Below are 16,716 nucleotides of genomic sequence, written 5' to 3' on the forward strand. Positions count from 1 at the left end.
CCCATCCCTCTGGATCATCCCACTGCCCCGGCCCCGAGCCCTTGTCACATGCATCGAACATGGAATGGTGCTCTGTTTCACATATGACAATACACATGTCTCAATGCCATTCTCCCAGAACGACCCACCCTCACCTTCTCCCTCAGAGTCCATAAAATTGTTCCATGCATCTGTGTCTCTCATTCTGTCTCGCATATAGGGTTATCGTTACCATCTTTCAGATTCCATATATAAATGCATACATTTTAAAACATACTAAGAATACACCAGTGAGCAATGCCAAAAGAATATAATCAACATTTTTTTTAATAAGGAAGCTATTTGTAATTAGCTGTGATTAAGGCACAAGATCTTTAGGCAAAGCTGTTGAGTCCTAATTGTCAAGCCAAGGAGTTGCCCCAGATGAAGCTAGGATGAGGGGCCCAGACCAACTCCACTGTACTCCTGCCCAAAGGATGGGATGTACCCATCCACTCCTGTTCACCTGGGCAGCAGAGCCCACATTAAATCCCTGCTCAGTGCCAAAGGATTGATGCTTTTGAACTGTGGTGCTGTAGAAGACTCTTGGGAGAAGGCAATGGCACCCCACTCCAGTACTCTTGCCTGGAGAATTCCAGGGACGGTGGAGCCTGATGGGCTGCCATCTATGGGGTCGCACAGAGTCGGACACGACTGAAGCGACTTAGCAGCAGCAGCAGCAGCAGACTCTTGAGAGTCCCTTGGACTGCAAGGAGATCCAACCAGTCCATCCTAAAGGAAATCAACCCTGAATACTCATTGAAGGACTGCTGCTGAAGCTCCAGTACTGTGGCCACCTGATGTGAAGAGCTGACTCACTGGAAAAGACCCTGATGCTGGAAAACACTGAGGGCAGGAGGAAAAGGGGACAAGAGAGGATGAGAGGTTAGATAGCATCACTGATTCAATGGACATGAACTCTGGGAGAGAGTGAAGGACAGAGGAGCCTGGCATACTGCAGTTCATGGCATCGCCAAGAGTCAGAAACAACTTAGCAACTGAACAACAACAACTGTTTAGAAACAAAAACTAAACGTGACACCCATGTGATGTCACACACCAAAATCACAGAATGTGACAAATAAAAGATCTGGTGGCAAAATAAAATTATATAAATGGTAATGAAAATGTATCAATATTTATGTAATCTTAGGCTAGGAAAAGGGTTCCAAAGCATAACATTTAAAGCACAAACCATAAATTGATATACTTGAGGTCATGAAATATTAAAAATGACATAAAACAAAATATCAAAGGCAGAGAAAGCTATAGGGAGAGTGCATGGCATAAGACAAAGTGTATATACTTAATATACTAGCAATGACCTTAAAATCAATAAAAAATAGTCATGAACATGACTGTAAAGAAATGGGGCAAAGACCTATGCAGACAACTCAGAAAAGGCCACAAACATCCAGTAGACATACAAAATGCTCAGCCTCACTAGAAATTTGAGGGGAAAAAAGAGGTTTTGGTTTTATTCAGGTAACTAACAAAGTCATAAAATTAGTTACTGACAGAGTTGGGGAGAAGAAATTAATAATTCTTCTGAGGATGAAAACAGAAAATGTGTATGCGATTCATATATATGAAACATACACTCACACAGTCTTAAAAACTCACTTATTCTTTGCTCCAGAAATTCCATTCCTAAGGCTTCATCCTAGGAAAGTAAACCCATAGGAAAAATTTGCTACATGATTATCAAAGGAAATCGGTGGACTCTAATATAACATTACATGGCTTTGAAAAATCATGCTGTAAATACAGCTACTGACATGGGATGATATTAAAAATGTAACACAAAGGGGGAAAAGACAGTTTGCAAAAAGTACACAGCCAATGGTCTCTATGTCTTTAAGAATAGAAATATACCTAATTAAAAGCTTGGAAGACTATATCCAAAATCTTACTGTGGTCTCCAGGTAGTCAGATTACCGGTTTGGGGGGGTTTCTGTTCTGTTTTCTGGCCACACCACGTGGCAGGCAGGATCTAAGCTCCCCACCAGGGATTGAACCCGAGCCCCCTGCAGTGGAAGTGGGGAGTCTTAACCACTGCACCACCCATGAAGTCGCTCCAGGTAGTGAAATTGATGATTTTTTTTTTTCCCCACCCTCAAGTTTGTAACTTTTCTACAATAAACAAGTATCATCTACACAACCAAAAAGTTTAAAAAAAAGTAAATTGAATTCTGTGGGAAAATAAACATTTATCCTAAAAATAAACTCTGAAGTTGGAAAATGAAAGCAAAAACATCTGCTTCCTGGACAGAAAGGAGAGTTTAAAATTGCTAGACAGCCACACACTTCCCAAAGGCAGCGGTGTGTCAGGTGCCAGCTTGCTGGGACTCTCTGTACCCAACGGGAGGGCCCTAACTCTCCCCTACTACCCGTCTCCTGGCACTTCTCTCCAAACTACCACTAACTCCATGCAGAGTTGAAGCTTAACTGTATTATTTCCCATTGTCATCAATATAGCATTGGAAATACATGTTGTCATTATCAATATAGCATTTGAATCTCTTGATTATTATTAAAAGAGATCAAGAGTTCCTTACTAATCCCCTTTAAAAGAAACAACCTTCAACTGAATGACTATTTTGCTCAGCTACTGATTCACTTTGTCTAGAGGAGAAACAGTCCTTATCACCCATCATGATACATTTCTTTGCTGGATAGACAATGGGAGGGGGAGTCATTATCTGCTGCTGAGAAGAATGGTTCCCTGGCGATGACTAGCAGGTCTGGGAGAACAGAGTCCTGCAGGAAGTCCTGAAAACGCAGAGCAGCCCAGCCCGAGGCTGCAAGCTGGCAGGTCTGCATAGTGAGGAGCCTGGAAGACTCAAGCAGAAAATACGTTCCAGATCTGCTAGCCTGCTCATCCGTCGGTGAGTACATTCTGTTTCTCTGTCACACACACACCGCAGCAGGTGGCCTGACAACAGGCTTCCATAAAATTAATGAAAAACTTCACTCTGAGACCTTACAAACATGCACAGTGCTCCTTGGGGGACAGGTTTGGGTCTGCCCAGCCCTGCTGCATAACAGAAAGACACAGGGAAATATAAGCAGGAGCAAAAGAGTCCGATGACTAACCTGGAGTTGGTTCTGACTTTTCCGTGACACCCTATCAACTGGGCCATGGCTCTTAGAAGGCCTGCTGATGGGCAAAGTAGTGTCTCAGAGACACCTTCAAGGAAAAGATCCTTGCTGGTCTTGGCTGCTTTGGCTCAAGCCAAGATGTCTGCAGCACCAGTGCTCCTGGAGGCGGCTGCATCCTCGGCATCTATCTGGGTACCACTGGCAGCGGCAGTGGCATCCTGAGAGCTGCACAGCAGCAGTGATGCTCAGCCCACCCAGATCTGCACCAGAAACCAAGCCTGCTCAAGGTGGCAGGCTGAGCAGTCTAGGAGTGGAAGACGGGGCTGTGCAGACCAAACTTGACCTTCCACTCCCCCAACTCAGAGCTTCAAGAACCAAAGAATCCAACCCAACTGGACTTGCTCCCTCCCACACTTCCAGAGTTCCTTGTCTACTCTCGAGTCCCTTGAACATCACCCCGTTTTGCACACGAGCACTGAGGGCTTCCCAGGTGGCACCTGCCAATGCAGGAGATATAAGAGATGGGGGTCCAATTCCTGGGTCAGGAGGATCCCCTGGAGAAAGAAATGGCAACCCACTCCAGTATTCTTGCCTGGAGAATCCCATGGACAGAGGAGCCTGGTGGGCTATGGTTCATGGGGTCACAAAAAGTTGGACACGACTGATGCAACTTAGCACAGAGCCCAATGACAGCCATCACTGGTCGGTGGCTGTGGGCGTCTGAGGAGCCCTTTACACTCGGGAGCCAGTGTCTTCAGAGGACTGAATGGGCACAAGGAGCCTCACCAACCATTTCCTGGGTACTCGACATAAACCATGCTCCCTTTAACTCTTAATAGACATCTAAGGCAGGGGCTGCTATGATGTCCACCACCCGTCACTGGAGACTGAAGAAACCTCCTCCTCACCAAGTCAAGGTGCCAGTTTTACCTCCATTTTCTCAGTCACCTAGTGTGTTAGTTGCTCAGTTGTGTCCAACACTTTTGTGACCCCATGAACTGTAGCCTGCCAGGCTCCTCTGTCCATGGAATTCTTCAGGCAAGAATACTGGAGTGGGTAGCCATTCTCTTCTCCATAGGGATCTTCTTGACCCAGGGATCAAACTCAGGTTTCCTGCATTGCAGGCAGCTTCTTTACCGTCTGAGCCACTAGGAAGGCTAGTTTTACTTCTATCTTCTGGGTCACCTAGCAGGTCTCTAAATCTCAGCTCAGGGCTCTATTTCCACCCAACATAAACCACATTCCATTTGCAGAAAAAATACTCTATGTCTTTCAGAGTGCCTCTCACCCCAGCAACCAAGACTCTCCTGAAGGTAAAAAACCTGGTATCCTAAGTCAACATGAACTGATTCCTCCCGTAACTCCTGCTCCATCCTTCCAAAGCCCAGGAGTGCAGCTGTGCTTATGCATCGGTACACCCATCACCATCCCAAAAGGAGAGAGGGGCCATGTCTGGAGCCTCTCGCATCCTTGTCTATGACACCAGGATCTCTCACTCACTTATGTATTCAGTTGCCAAAGAATTTCAGAGAACTGACTATATGCCAGGCATTAGGACAGGTGTCCCTGCCTGCAGGGAGCTTAAAGTCTACTGGGAAAGGTAAATGAGACAAGATAAAAATTACAGTACACAAGAGAAATGGGTTTTACTCTGCATGGCAACAGTTCATGAACCAGCACAGAGCCTGGCAAATAGCGGTCATCCAATAGGCATTTACTGGGTTAATGAAAGAATGAGCATACAAGCCAGGAACAGCATTGGCCCAAAGGTACTTGTGGCTACTATTTATGAAGCATACCCTGGCTGAGCATGGTTCTGGGTGCTTTCTGGGGGTAATCCCATGACCTCATTGCCACAATCACCACATCACTGGCACTCAGTCCAAGCTTGTACTGCTCGCCACACAAGAGGCCAATAAATGGAGAGATGAGCTGTCGGAGCAAGGAATAGTGACTTTATTTGGAAAGCCAGCAAACCAAGAAGATGGTGGACTCGTGTCCCAAAGAACCATCTCACCTGAGTCAGAATTCAGGCTTCTTTTATATTAATACTTAAAAAAAAAAAAAGAGGGGGGACAGTAAAGTTAAACATTTCTTGGTTTGGGTTAGCCTCTAGAGGGGATGTGTTAATTTCTTCCTCCCTGCAGTCATTCACAGGTGGGCCTAATCAGGAAGTTTCCTGGAAGCTAAACAAAGGTATTTTGGCTTAATGCTCATGACCTGGGGGGCAGGACTCCCAGAGATGGGTCCTTATGTGTAATTTAAGCTTACAGGCAACATCCCTTTAGTGATGAATTTGTCATAGAATACACAAGGTCCTTCCCTATTACATCACCTCAGCACAACCCTTATTATGCCCATTATGCAGATGAGGAAACTAAGCAGCAGAGCCCAGCTCAAGATCCTGTAGTCAGTAACCAACCAGCCAGATCCATCCCACTCGAAAGCCAGTGCTACCTGGAACCACCAGGCACTTGGTGGTACAGTCTGGAAAGTCGAGAGATGCTTCCCAAAAGATGGGCTGAAGTGAACAGAGAGGAGAAGGAATGTGTGCACAGATGGGAGAAGCAGACCAAGTAGGAGACAACACTTTTCCTAGTTAACTGCAGTGGGCTTGAAACTTTTCCCAGTTGCTGGCACCCTCTCTACGGAGAAGTACTCACTTCAAGAGAAAATACTGCTAACTCCATAAGGTATGTGTAAGTACAGCATTTCCTCATTGTTAAAGAGACTGGATTTGATCCCTGGCAGTTTTACATTCAGAAGACATCCAGAACTTACAACTTACAGAAGGCAAGCCGGGTGAGATACCAAGAGGTAGGACCACCGTCCAACCCATCTCTTAGCCCTCCCTCAAAGACAAGAATGTCCTCCTTTCAAAGACACACAGGGCAAGCATCCAGTGGCTTGTTAAAGCATCACCAATAGGTGGTCCACCAACCCCACACCTAAATTCCAAGCATCCAATCCCACTGCTTCTACCGAGTCAAGAAATTAAGAGGCAGAGTTAGGATCATGCCTTGGTACATTCTCCGGAAGAGAAAGTGAAGGCTGCCCCCGTTTATTTACCTGCATGGACCCCACGGTCAACTAGATTAATCAATACCATGAACTGAGCACCAACTGCCTAGAAGGCATTGCACTATACACACTGAGCATACAATGGCAGTCCGTACATTCTACAGTTTTGTGCTTGTAAGAAATCAAAAAAATGAAAAAGAAGAGCATTTCAAAGAGTGATGAGTGCTGTGACAAAAATGAACAAGATGATGGGCAGAGCGGGAAGAGGGGAGGGGGGCTTCTCAAAGGTCTTTGAGCAAAGACCTGGATGAAGAGGAAGAGGCATGCAGGAAGAGCAGACCCTCAGCCAAGCAGGGTAAGTGGGAAACACCTGGAGCAAGATCCCCAGATAGAAATGAGCTTGGTGCATCTGGCGCAAGGAAGGCTGCCGTCGATGGAGCACAGAGTAGGAGGGGTGGGCGGAACAGAATGAGAATGAAAAGACCAGGAGGGAGTCAAGTTTGGCTGGGTCTTGTAGGCCCCTGGAAAGATTTGGGGCACTCAGTGCAATGAAAGGCCACTGGACGCTTTCCAGCAGCAAAATAACACAAACTAGTTTTTGCCCTAAAAGGTTCCCTCAACTCAGAATGTCATCAAAACGGATGCAGACAATAGCGGGCTGGTCCCCAGGCCACCTGATAAAGAGTCAGAATTCATCCACGCACCAGCAACCACCAGCGTCTCCATACACAAGTGGAAAGTACCTCTTAGTGACCAGCTGCTTGGAGCTCCAAGAATATGCTTTCAAATTAGTAAGACCACCTGGTACCTATTCTGAAACCCAACCTCCATTCTCCCTTGGTCATTCCATCCATGGATGAGGCTGGAAATCAGGTTTTATGCCCAAGGTTTGTAGTAAATCTTCCTACTTTGAAACAAGTCCTGAAAAGAGACAGCTGTGTTTTAGGAGTACCGGGGAAAAAGCATGAACACCTTGCTAACATTTTGCTTTGATGACCGAAGTGGAACCTCAAGACCAAGTGAGAAGGGAGATCCAGGTCTAAGGTTATGGGTCCCCGGTCACGTGGTTGGTCTGGTGTGAAGACCTGAAGACCCATGCCAGCCCCTGGGGTGATGCAGAAGTCAATCACTACAGACAGGTCAACTGGACCGTCATCTGCTAAATGACCCAGACAGGAAAACACAGTGTCTGCATCCAACATACTCAAAGGCAGCCCACGTGAGGCTCTATCTGTGGCAATACCATGCCAGAAATTTGGGCTAATCTGACTCTGCTATTCATAAATTCTCCCCCTTGTGAAAGCACATGTGTTTGGGAAAAAGGAAAATGCATCCAAGTCCATTTTAGACATGGTTGCTTGGGAGCCATCTGGAAGCCTAACAAGCTGCCTGCACCCCCCTGCCCTCAAATGCCCACCGTAATTAGGGCAGTGTGCTTACAAGGGTGTTCAGTGTCCCCCAGGGAGGTCCCCACTCCCGACTGGCCAGATGCCAGTTGGGGCTCCATTTCCCACCCAAGAAAGGTATTCGGTTTCTTGGTAAACCAAGTGAAGGGCCCTCCAGGTGTTGAGCTTCTACTTGAAATGCACCCAAGACTCGGTTCTCTGCTTTTCACAGGCCTTAAGACAGCACACCCAAATTCCTTGGCCACAGAAGCAACGGAAATTTCTCTCCAGGGACATAAGTTTCACGAAAAACCCTCTCTACCGAATCAGTCTGTGTGCAGAGCTTGGGAAGAGACCCACCGGAACCCTTATGTAACAGGAATAGACGCCGGCACCCCACACAGCGGCCTCAGGAGACACTAGCCCAAATGTAGCCCATTTTCTTGGTGATGACAGCCGGCGGCGGGGTCTTGCGCTTTCCTAGGATTCGGTTCTTTCCAACTCTGGGGCCGGGGTTCCCCCCCCCCCCGGGGTCCCCACACACACACACCTGGCTGTGATCTTCTGCTTATCTCATCTTCCAGAGGAGTTGGGCCTCCTCCTCTGCAGCCTTCACCGCCACCCTCCTCCCCACCGCCACTGAAATCAGTCTCAGGACCGAGCTACTGCCGCGCCATTCCACCAGCACCTTCCCTGCCCCGCGGCCCCCACCCCTACCGGTCTCTCCCCGACACCTAACGCCTCGACAAACCCGGCCAGGAAAAGAGATTCAGCATCTCGCACAGCCAGAGCCCCCGGAGAGGCAGGCTCAGCTCTGTCAAGCCGACCCACCAGGCCCAACACTCCCCACCTCCCCGCGCCCCCGGACCCCTCGAGGAGCCCCGAACTCGAAGCAGGAGGGGCATCTTCGAAGAGCGACCGCGGGTCGGCGGCCTCCAGCACCATCAGAGCGAACACCTGTTTCCAGGACGCTCTGGTGCCAGAGGGAGAAGGGAGTCCCAGCGGGGGGGGACGGGGGGGGCAGGGAGGACGAGGTGAAGGGGCAGATGGGGACGCAGGTAAAGGATGCGTCATTCTTCGCGCTTGGCAACCGGAGCCCCGGAGCGGCGGGCCGAGCTCCAGAATGGCTCGGGGGTCCAAGAGAAGTTCGGGGAGGAGAGGTCGCGCCTGCGAGCGGAGCCCGGAGCTAGAGGAGAGAGGACCGGCGGGGGCCGGCGCGCCCGCTCCATCACCTACCTGCGCGCGCGGGGGGATACAGCTCCGCCGAGCGCCCGGCCCGCGGGTGACCTACCTGCCCACCGTCTGGTTGGCCAGCTGGCGCATGCGGTTGAACTGCTTCTTCATGGTGGCCCCGCTGGCGCGCTAGCCCGGAGCTGGGAAGGACGAAGCAGCCCGGAGCCCGCCGCAGGGTTACATGGCTCCCGCGCCGAGCCTCCCGGGCGGCGGCACTGCGGAGCCTCCCGAGCCGTCTGGCCCGCGCGCGGCTCCCTCCCGGGGGCTCCACCGCCTACTCCTCGTGCAGCCGCGGAGCCCTCATGGCCACGCCCGGGCCGCCCTGGGCGCCGCCGCCGGGTCCGCCCCGGCCGCTGCCCCCAGCCCCGCTACGGCGCGGGACCCGGGTCTCCGCAGGCTGGCCGCTGACCGGCTGGCCCGGGGCGGTGGGGGGGAGGGGGTCCCGCTGCGCCTGTGCGGAGGGCGCCGTGCATTCTGGGGCTTGTAGTTCCGCGCCCGGCGCCCACCTCGCCACGGTCCCGGGTGTCCACGTGGGGCCAGCGGCTCTGCTCTTCAGCGTTCTAGGAAGGAAAAGGTTTTCCTGCTTTAGAAATAGCAAAATGGAACCGAGAATACAACAGCAAATAAGGAGTATCCATTGCCTTCTTTTTTCTTTTTAATGAAATACAGGCATGTACAATAACATGTCAGTTTCAGGTGTACTGGGCTTCCCTGGTGGCTCAGAGGGTAAAGAGTCTGCCTGCAATGCAGGAGACCTGGGTTCAGTCCCTGGGTTGGGAATATTCCTTGGAGAAGGGAATGGCTACCCACTCCAGTATTCTTGCCTGGAGAATTCCATGGACAGAGGTGCCTGGTGGGCTGCAGTCTACCAGGTCGCAAGGAGTCAGACAGGACTGAGGGACTAATACTTCAGGTGTTTTACATGATGATTTGACACTTGCATGCATTATGAAACGATCACCACCATAAATCTAGTAACCAACTGTCTCCACACAAAGCTATTACAATGTTACTGACCATATCCCTTATGTTGCAAAGAGTCCAACAGGACTGAGCAACTGAACAACTGACATGTAACTGGAGATTTGTGCCTTTTAATCCCCTTCACCTCTTTCACCCACTGCCTCCCACCCTCCTCCTTTCTGGCAACTACCTGTTTGTATTTTAAGAGAACGTGAGGCATTGCTGCTTTGAATTCCCAGGAGGAAGACATGCCTGCAAGAACATGGCTCATAAAGCTGCAGATGATTAACACTGAGGGCCAGGGTTAAGCTTGGGGCAAGAGTGTCGGGCAGATTTGCACCAGGTGTAGCATATATCCCAGAAATGTGATGCTTGCTTTTCAACAAACCTAGTGTAACCAGAAGCCAATAAAATGATAGTGGCATCATGATCACGGGTTCCAGTTTGACCAGGATCACTTTCTTGTGTGGCTTAGACTCCAGCCTCATGTCCCTTCTACCGCTGAAGACCAAGTGCCATCAGCTGTGGCTGACCAGCAGCATCCCACATGGTGGCGGCACATTAGCATCAGTTGGCTTTTGAAAAGGGGTCATGACTTTCTGCAGCCTTTATCCTTTGGAAAACAATGGTGACTTCAGTTAGGTTTTATCATCATCTACCAAGTAAGAGCAGTGTGTTGGGTGGGAGGGTCTTTGGATCAAAGAGATATGAGTATCTATTAGAACTCCAAATACCAGTTATATAACCTTAGGGAGAAAGTACATACCCTCTCTAAGTCAGCTTTCTCATCTCCAATAGAGAAATAATACCGCTTGAGAGATAGCAAAGTTAGAGATCTATTTGCTAAATTATCAACCATCAAGTAACATCTAAATTTCTATATAGTACATTATGTCCTCTTCATTTACTACAAATAAGATTAGCATGAGTGCAATAGAGAAAAATGCTATTCCTACAGCAGAATTACTAGTCTGACAAATGAAAGAACTTTTTTTTTGCAATGGGATATTTTGCATAGGTTGATTATAGTCGCAAGATGTCCTACATACGGTTTTAAGTATCTTGCTGACCAGCTGAACAAAAGATGGTTTGAGGCATGTCTTGGCTGAATGAACATGAAATCTTTAATTAAATTGTGAATTTAGCCTCAGCTTATTAGGTCAGCAGCTCTAGCCAATTAATAAAGTTATTTGCTTTTAACCAACGGAGTTATGCCTATAATGTCAATATAATTTTTCTACAAACTAAAGTTATTTCCATTTTGAGAATTTTTTTAAAAACCAAGTCACAGCACGTTTTTATATGTATAAATAATAGTGAGGCAGTAAGGACACTGGGTGACTTTTATTAATAGTAGCACTGTCTCCCGTAATGTCTACAGTGTCCAGTATAGTAGTCACCAGCAGCACATGGCTATTGAAATTAAAATTTAAAATTGAATTCCTCAGGACTTCCCTGGTGGTCCGGTGGTTAAGACTCTGTACTTCCACTGCAGGGGGCACAAGTTCGATACCTGGTCAGGGAACTAAGATCCCTGCAAGCCACCTGGTGCAGCCTAAAAATGAAAAAAATAACTGAAAAACATTGGGGCTTCCCTGGTGGCTCAATGGTAAAGAATCTGCCTGCCAATGCAGGAATCACAGGTTTGATCCCTGATCTGGGAAGATCCCTCATACTGCGGAACAACTAAGCCCTGTTGCCACAATCATTGAGCCTGTGCTCTGGCGCCTGGGAGCTGTAACTACTGAGCCCATGTGTCACAACTACTGAAATCTGAGGCCGGTAGAGTCCGAGCTCTGCCATCGCAATGAGAAGTCTGCATAGTGCCCAACACAACAAAGGGTGGTACCCACTTCCCGGCAATAGAGAAAAGACCGTGCAGCAACAACAACCCCAAACAGCCAAAAATAAAAGTCTTTTTAAAAAAATAAAAATACTATCCTCCAATTAAAAAATTTTAAAGTTAAAAGCAATAAAATTTAGTTCCTCCATCACCCTAGCCACATTTTAAGGGCTTCATAGCCCCACGTGACAAGGGGGTTGCTGTGTTGAACAGCACAGAATTAGAAGATTCCTATTATCTCAGAAAGTTCTAGTTGACAGCACTTGTCCTCCAGAACTCTGGTAGACAACTCCAATATCATGTCAGCCTCTGCCTTCAAGGCTGAGATATTTCAGTTCTGATCTGCTTCTCCTCAAAAGACAGCCTACCCTGCTAGACTGTGGTCTAATAATATGTTATTAACTGATGGTTTCTTCACAAGTTTCTGTTCTCCTATGAGCTTTTCCTCCATTCAAGAAGCAGCCAGGGCTTTTTCTGCTTCCTACCCCAGGGAGGGGATGACACTGCAGAAAAAAGAGAAAGGAGTGTCAAATCTTTTCATCTCTCAAAGCAGACTTCAGAAACACATGTGAGAGAATAGAGTTTTTTTTAAAAAAGGGGGTTTTTGAGTTTGAAGATTACGGGCTTTGGAATGTTTATGTCTATGCCATAAATAGCAGCGTTTGAAGAGTATCCTACCCCATATATTCTAGAGAAAGAACCCCCAAGCTGTGGGATACTGAAGATGCCAATAGGGGAGTGGGGGAGGAGACAGGGAGAGGAAAAGTAGATGATGAATGTGCTGATTTTATTATTGTTCAAAAATGTCACTGCCTATCTCCATAGGAAGGGACTTTACTTCCTCTTCTCTTTGAGGTCAAGATCAATCACATGATTTTTTTCCCGGGACATAGAATATGCACAGAGGAGATTTATGCCACTTCAGAGTAGAAGCTTTAAGAGTCATTTTGTGATCCACCCTCTTCTTTCTTCACACTCCCATGAGACCAGCAATGAGCAATTGGGAGCTGCTGTGGATCAGAGTCATGGTGATCCACTTGGAGTGAAAAAACAATACCTTTGTTGTTGTAAGTCAGAGGTTAGTGGACTGTTTGTTACTGCAGCATCACTGAGTCTAAGCTGACTACTACAGAAGGAATCTCTAAGAAAGCGACTTGCCCTGTGCCCTTTCCAGGGTCACAATTTAAGTAGAGACCAGGCAGGTTGGAGACAGGTAGATTATATAGCTATGGGTCATATAGCAAAGGTCACAGAGACCCTCCACATGGAGGACCTGGAGTGCCCAAAACACAGTGCCACGTGCAGTAAACGTGTGTGCTACAAGGGCCTGCAAAGGTACCAAAAGAGCTGGACGTGATGCTGTTGGCAACAAAGATAAGGAGAAGGCAGCGATGGCTGAGGTGTTGAATGAAGAAGCCCCAAATTACCTGAAATTTGATTTCTACCACCAGAAGAATGGACTGAAAGTTTCAATTAAGCGCATTTGAAGAAGAAGATAAAAAGGGGGAGAAGGAGAGAGGGAGGCAGGAGAGGGGAAGGGGGAGGAAGGTGAGGGAGGAGGGAAGAAAGGACAAGGAGAAGAAGGAAGGGGAAGAGAAAGAAAGAACATTCTACTTCTTATATCCCTGATTTTGATCTATGGAAGGGTTACACTTCCTGCTCCTGTGGACCTTAAATGTGACCACATGACTTGCTTTGACCAACAAAAATAGGGGCTTCTTACTTGCTTCAATAATGTAGTACTATTTATCTGAGATCCCTTTCCTCTGAAATCTGATATTCCACTTGGAAGCCCCTGAATTAGCTTTAGCACTTCATTCTGTGCCCCAGCATTGGCTGGAGCTGCCCTGTCCAACTCGGAAGTCACAAAAGACATGTGGTTATTTAAATTTAAATTAAATTCAATGAAATTAGAAATTTAGTTCCTCAGTGACACTAGCCACATTTCAAATACCCCCAAACCACACGTAGCAAGTGTCTGCCATATTCGATAGTGTCAAACAGAACAGCTACATCATCACTGACAGTTCCACTGGACACTACTGGTCTGGAGAACAGAATTCAAAATACAGGGCAAAAATACCATATGATATCACTTATATGTGGAATCTAAAGTATGAGACAGATGAACTTATCTACAAAACAGAAACAGACTCACAGAAACAGAGAAAAAACTAGTGGTTATCAAAGGGGAAAGGGGGTGGGGGAGGGATAAATTAGGAGTTTGGGATTAGCAGATACACACATCTATAAAATAGAGAATCAACTCCTATATAGCACAGGGAACTATATTCAGTATTCTGTAATAACCTATAACGGAAAAGAAACGGAAAAAAATATGTGTGTGTGTGTGTGTGTACATATATATGGGCTTCCCAGGGGGCATAGTGGCAAAGAATCCGCCTGCCAATTCAGGAGATTCAAGAGACATAGGTTCAATCTCTGGGTTGGGAAGATCCCCTGGAGGTGACCTTCTCCAATAATCTTGCCTGGAAAATTCCATGAATAGAGGAGCCTGGCAGGCTACAGTCCATGGGGTCACAAAGAGTCAGATACCACTGAGTACACACACACATACATATATACATATATATATATATACACACACACATATATAAAATGGAATCATTTTGCTGTACACCTGAAACTAACACAACATTGTTAATCAATTATGGTTCAATTTAAAAAAAGAATTTCTGCATCACAGTGTGTCATGTTTTCAAATTATTCTTGTGTTGCCAAATTATCCTCTAGATTAAAAAATGGAAACATTTTGCAGGCCCACCTACCACGCATAAATGTCCTATTCTGCCTACACCCTGACCTACATGGGATATTACCACTTTTAATAATCTTGCCTGATGAATAGCTGAGAAATAGCATTATAGTGCTCTTTTAATTTGCAGGGGTTTTCTTCTTTATCATAGTAAAAATGTGTCTCACGTTTCAAGGCTATGAGCACTTCTTCTTCAGTTAACTGCTCACTTCTGCATGTCCTCAGCCTGGTTTTCTCTTATGGGGCTCCATATTATCTTATTGATTTAAAAAAGCCCTTTAGTTATCTTAACTACACGAATGCTATTGTTATCTTATGTCAGATATTTCCTTTAGTTTGACCTTCCCCCTTTAAAATCTCTAATGTTGATTTTTGTCTTCTAGGAATTTTACATTTTCAATATGGTCAAAGCCATCCATCTTTTCCTTTATGTTTTATGCCTCTAGTTTAATGCTTACAAAGCCTACTCTATCCCCAAAGGGTAGAAATATTCAACTGTATTTTCATCTAAGCTCCTTCATTTGTTAATTCTCTTTATTTAGAGTAAATTTTAAATTCAGTTTGGGGGACCAAAAAGTTAACTAGAGCCAGTAGCTTTGACTCATTTCTTCCTCCAATATCATTTTTGAAATAACTCAAATACACACACACACACATCAGAGAAATTCTATTTCACTCATGGAAATTAGGGAAAGATCCCACTTGCTATCTTGGCAGAAAATGGCAGCAGTCATTAGATAGGAGACCTCAACCTTAAGAGTAGAGACTTCATCTTGTACCTCTTCTTGCCCAAAATAAGACCTGGTATATAGAAGACGTTCAACAAGTGTTGATTATGATAAGGAATATGTATAATGGAAATGGAAAACTGAGATGGAAAGAATTGAGAACCTTATGCAGTAAGTTCTCATGGCAACCGTGTCAAATTTTAATGAAGCAACACAACATGGCCAACAAACCCAGGCTCAGTCTTGGCTTGGTCACTTACTGAGTGATCCAAGACAAATAACTCAAATTCCCTAGTAACTCAGTTGCTTCCTCTGGAAAATGAAGGCAAGAACCTTGTCTCTGCTGGTCACCATTACACCCACAGTTCCTACTTTGCAAGATTGTTATGAAGATTAAACAAACACAGTAATGCACACAGGTGAAATGTTTGCTACATTGAAACTAAGGAAGTGGTCATTATTATTTAATATATTAATGATAATAAATTTTTTCTTACAGGAAAAAAAAATGGTACCAGTGATTTCTGAGTCAGGGAAGAACTGGCCAAGAAAAAGTTACTATATGTGGTAACCTCTTGAGGGAAATTAAATGGAGACCAACATCATCTCTGATAGACCACCTCCCCCACCATCTCAGCCACCAAATCCTGACTAATCAGACCCCTCTCTACCTGAGAATGAACAAACAGAAAAAAATCAGTAATTAAATATAATAGTGAAGATGATGATAAAGATGATGACTACAATGATGATGGCAAGATACAATGAAAATAATAATAATAAATCATATAGTATTAGTTGTTCACTCATGTCCAACTCTTTGTGACCCCATGGATTGTAGCCTGCCAGGTTCCTCTGTCCATGGAGTTCTCCAGGCAAGAATATAGGAGTGGATAGCCATTCTATACTCAGGGTATCTTCCTGACCCAGGGATCAAACCTAGGTCTCCTGCATTGCAGGCAGATTCTTTGTCATTTGAGCCACCAGGAAAGCCCAATAAGTCATATAGCTAAAAGTGAAAGTGAAAGTAGCTCAGTCATGTCTGACTCTTTGCGACCCCGTCGTGGTCTATACAGTCCCCGGAATTCTCCAGGCCCGAATACTAGAGTGGGTAGCCATTCTCTTCTCCAGGAGATCTTCCTAACCCAGGGATCGAACTCAAGTCTCCTGCATTGAAGGTGGATGTTTTTACCAGCTGAGCCACCAGGGAAGCCCAAGAATACTGGAGTGGGTAGGGTAGCCTATCCCTTCTGCAGGGGATCTTCCCAACCCAGGAATAGAACCGGGGTCTCCTGCATTGCAGGCAGATTCTTTCAACATACATCATCTTATTTAATCCTTAAAAGAACTTTAGGATGAGGCTTTTATTACACCCATCGACTAAATCAAAGCTCAGAGGGTTTCTGTGAAGAGTCATTCATGCATCACCACTGAGATGCCAACCCAGGTTTTTCTAGTTCAAATGCTTGTGCTGTTATTACAGGTTATTACCTCCATAAAACAGGGAGGCTAATCTAAGAATTCAGAGAACTGTCCTCCAGTGAAAAAGTTAAGCAGGAAGTAAGGGAAATATATTTTTAAAGTCTAATTTGTATTCCTGGTGAGAACAGAGAGAACACTGCTTTAATATGACAGGAGTGGGCTGCC

General features: G+C 46.1%; 1 protein-coding gene across 9 annotated transcripts in view; it reads right to left on the reverse strand.

The window, feature by feature from the left end:
- The window catches only part of ARHGAP44 (Rho GTPase activating protein 44), a 129,867-nt gene that overhangs the window by 110,545 nt on the left and 2,606 nt on the right, over positions 1 to 16,716 (reverse strand). For 4 of the 9 annotated variants that reach the window (XM_081580670.1, XM_081580666.1, XM_081580668.1 and 1 more), the window contains exon 1: positions 8,818 to 9,178. In XM_081580670.1, the coding sequence (XP_081436796.1) occupies positions 8,818 to 8,870 (53 nt within the window). In that variant the 5' untranslated portion in view covers positions 8,871 to 9,178. Of the gene's footprint in view, positions 1 to 8,817; positions 9,179 to 9,265; positions 9,320 to 16,716 lie in introns of those variants that run through there. The other 5 variants (XM_081580673.1, XM_081580671.1, XM_081580669.1 and 2 more) reach the window with 3 other exon arrangements.

This window comes from Giraffa tippelskirchi, chromosome 3, assembly GCF_054371585.1.
Source record: "Giraffa tippelskirchi isolate mGirTip1 chromosome 3, T2T-mGirTip1v1.2.pri, whole genome shotgun sequence".
In the NCBI taxonomy this organism is placed as follows: Eukaryota; Metazoa; Chordata; class Mammalia; order Artiodactyla; family Giraffidae; genus Giraffa; species Giraffa tippelskirchi.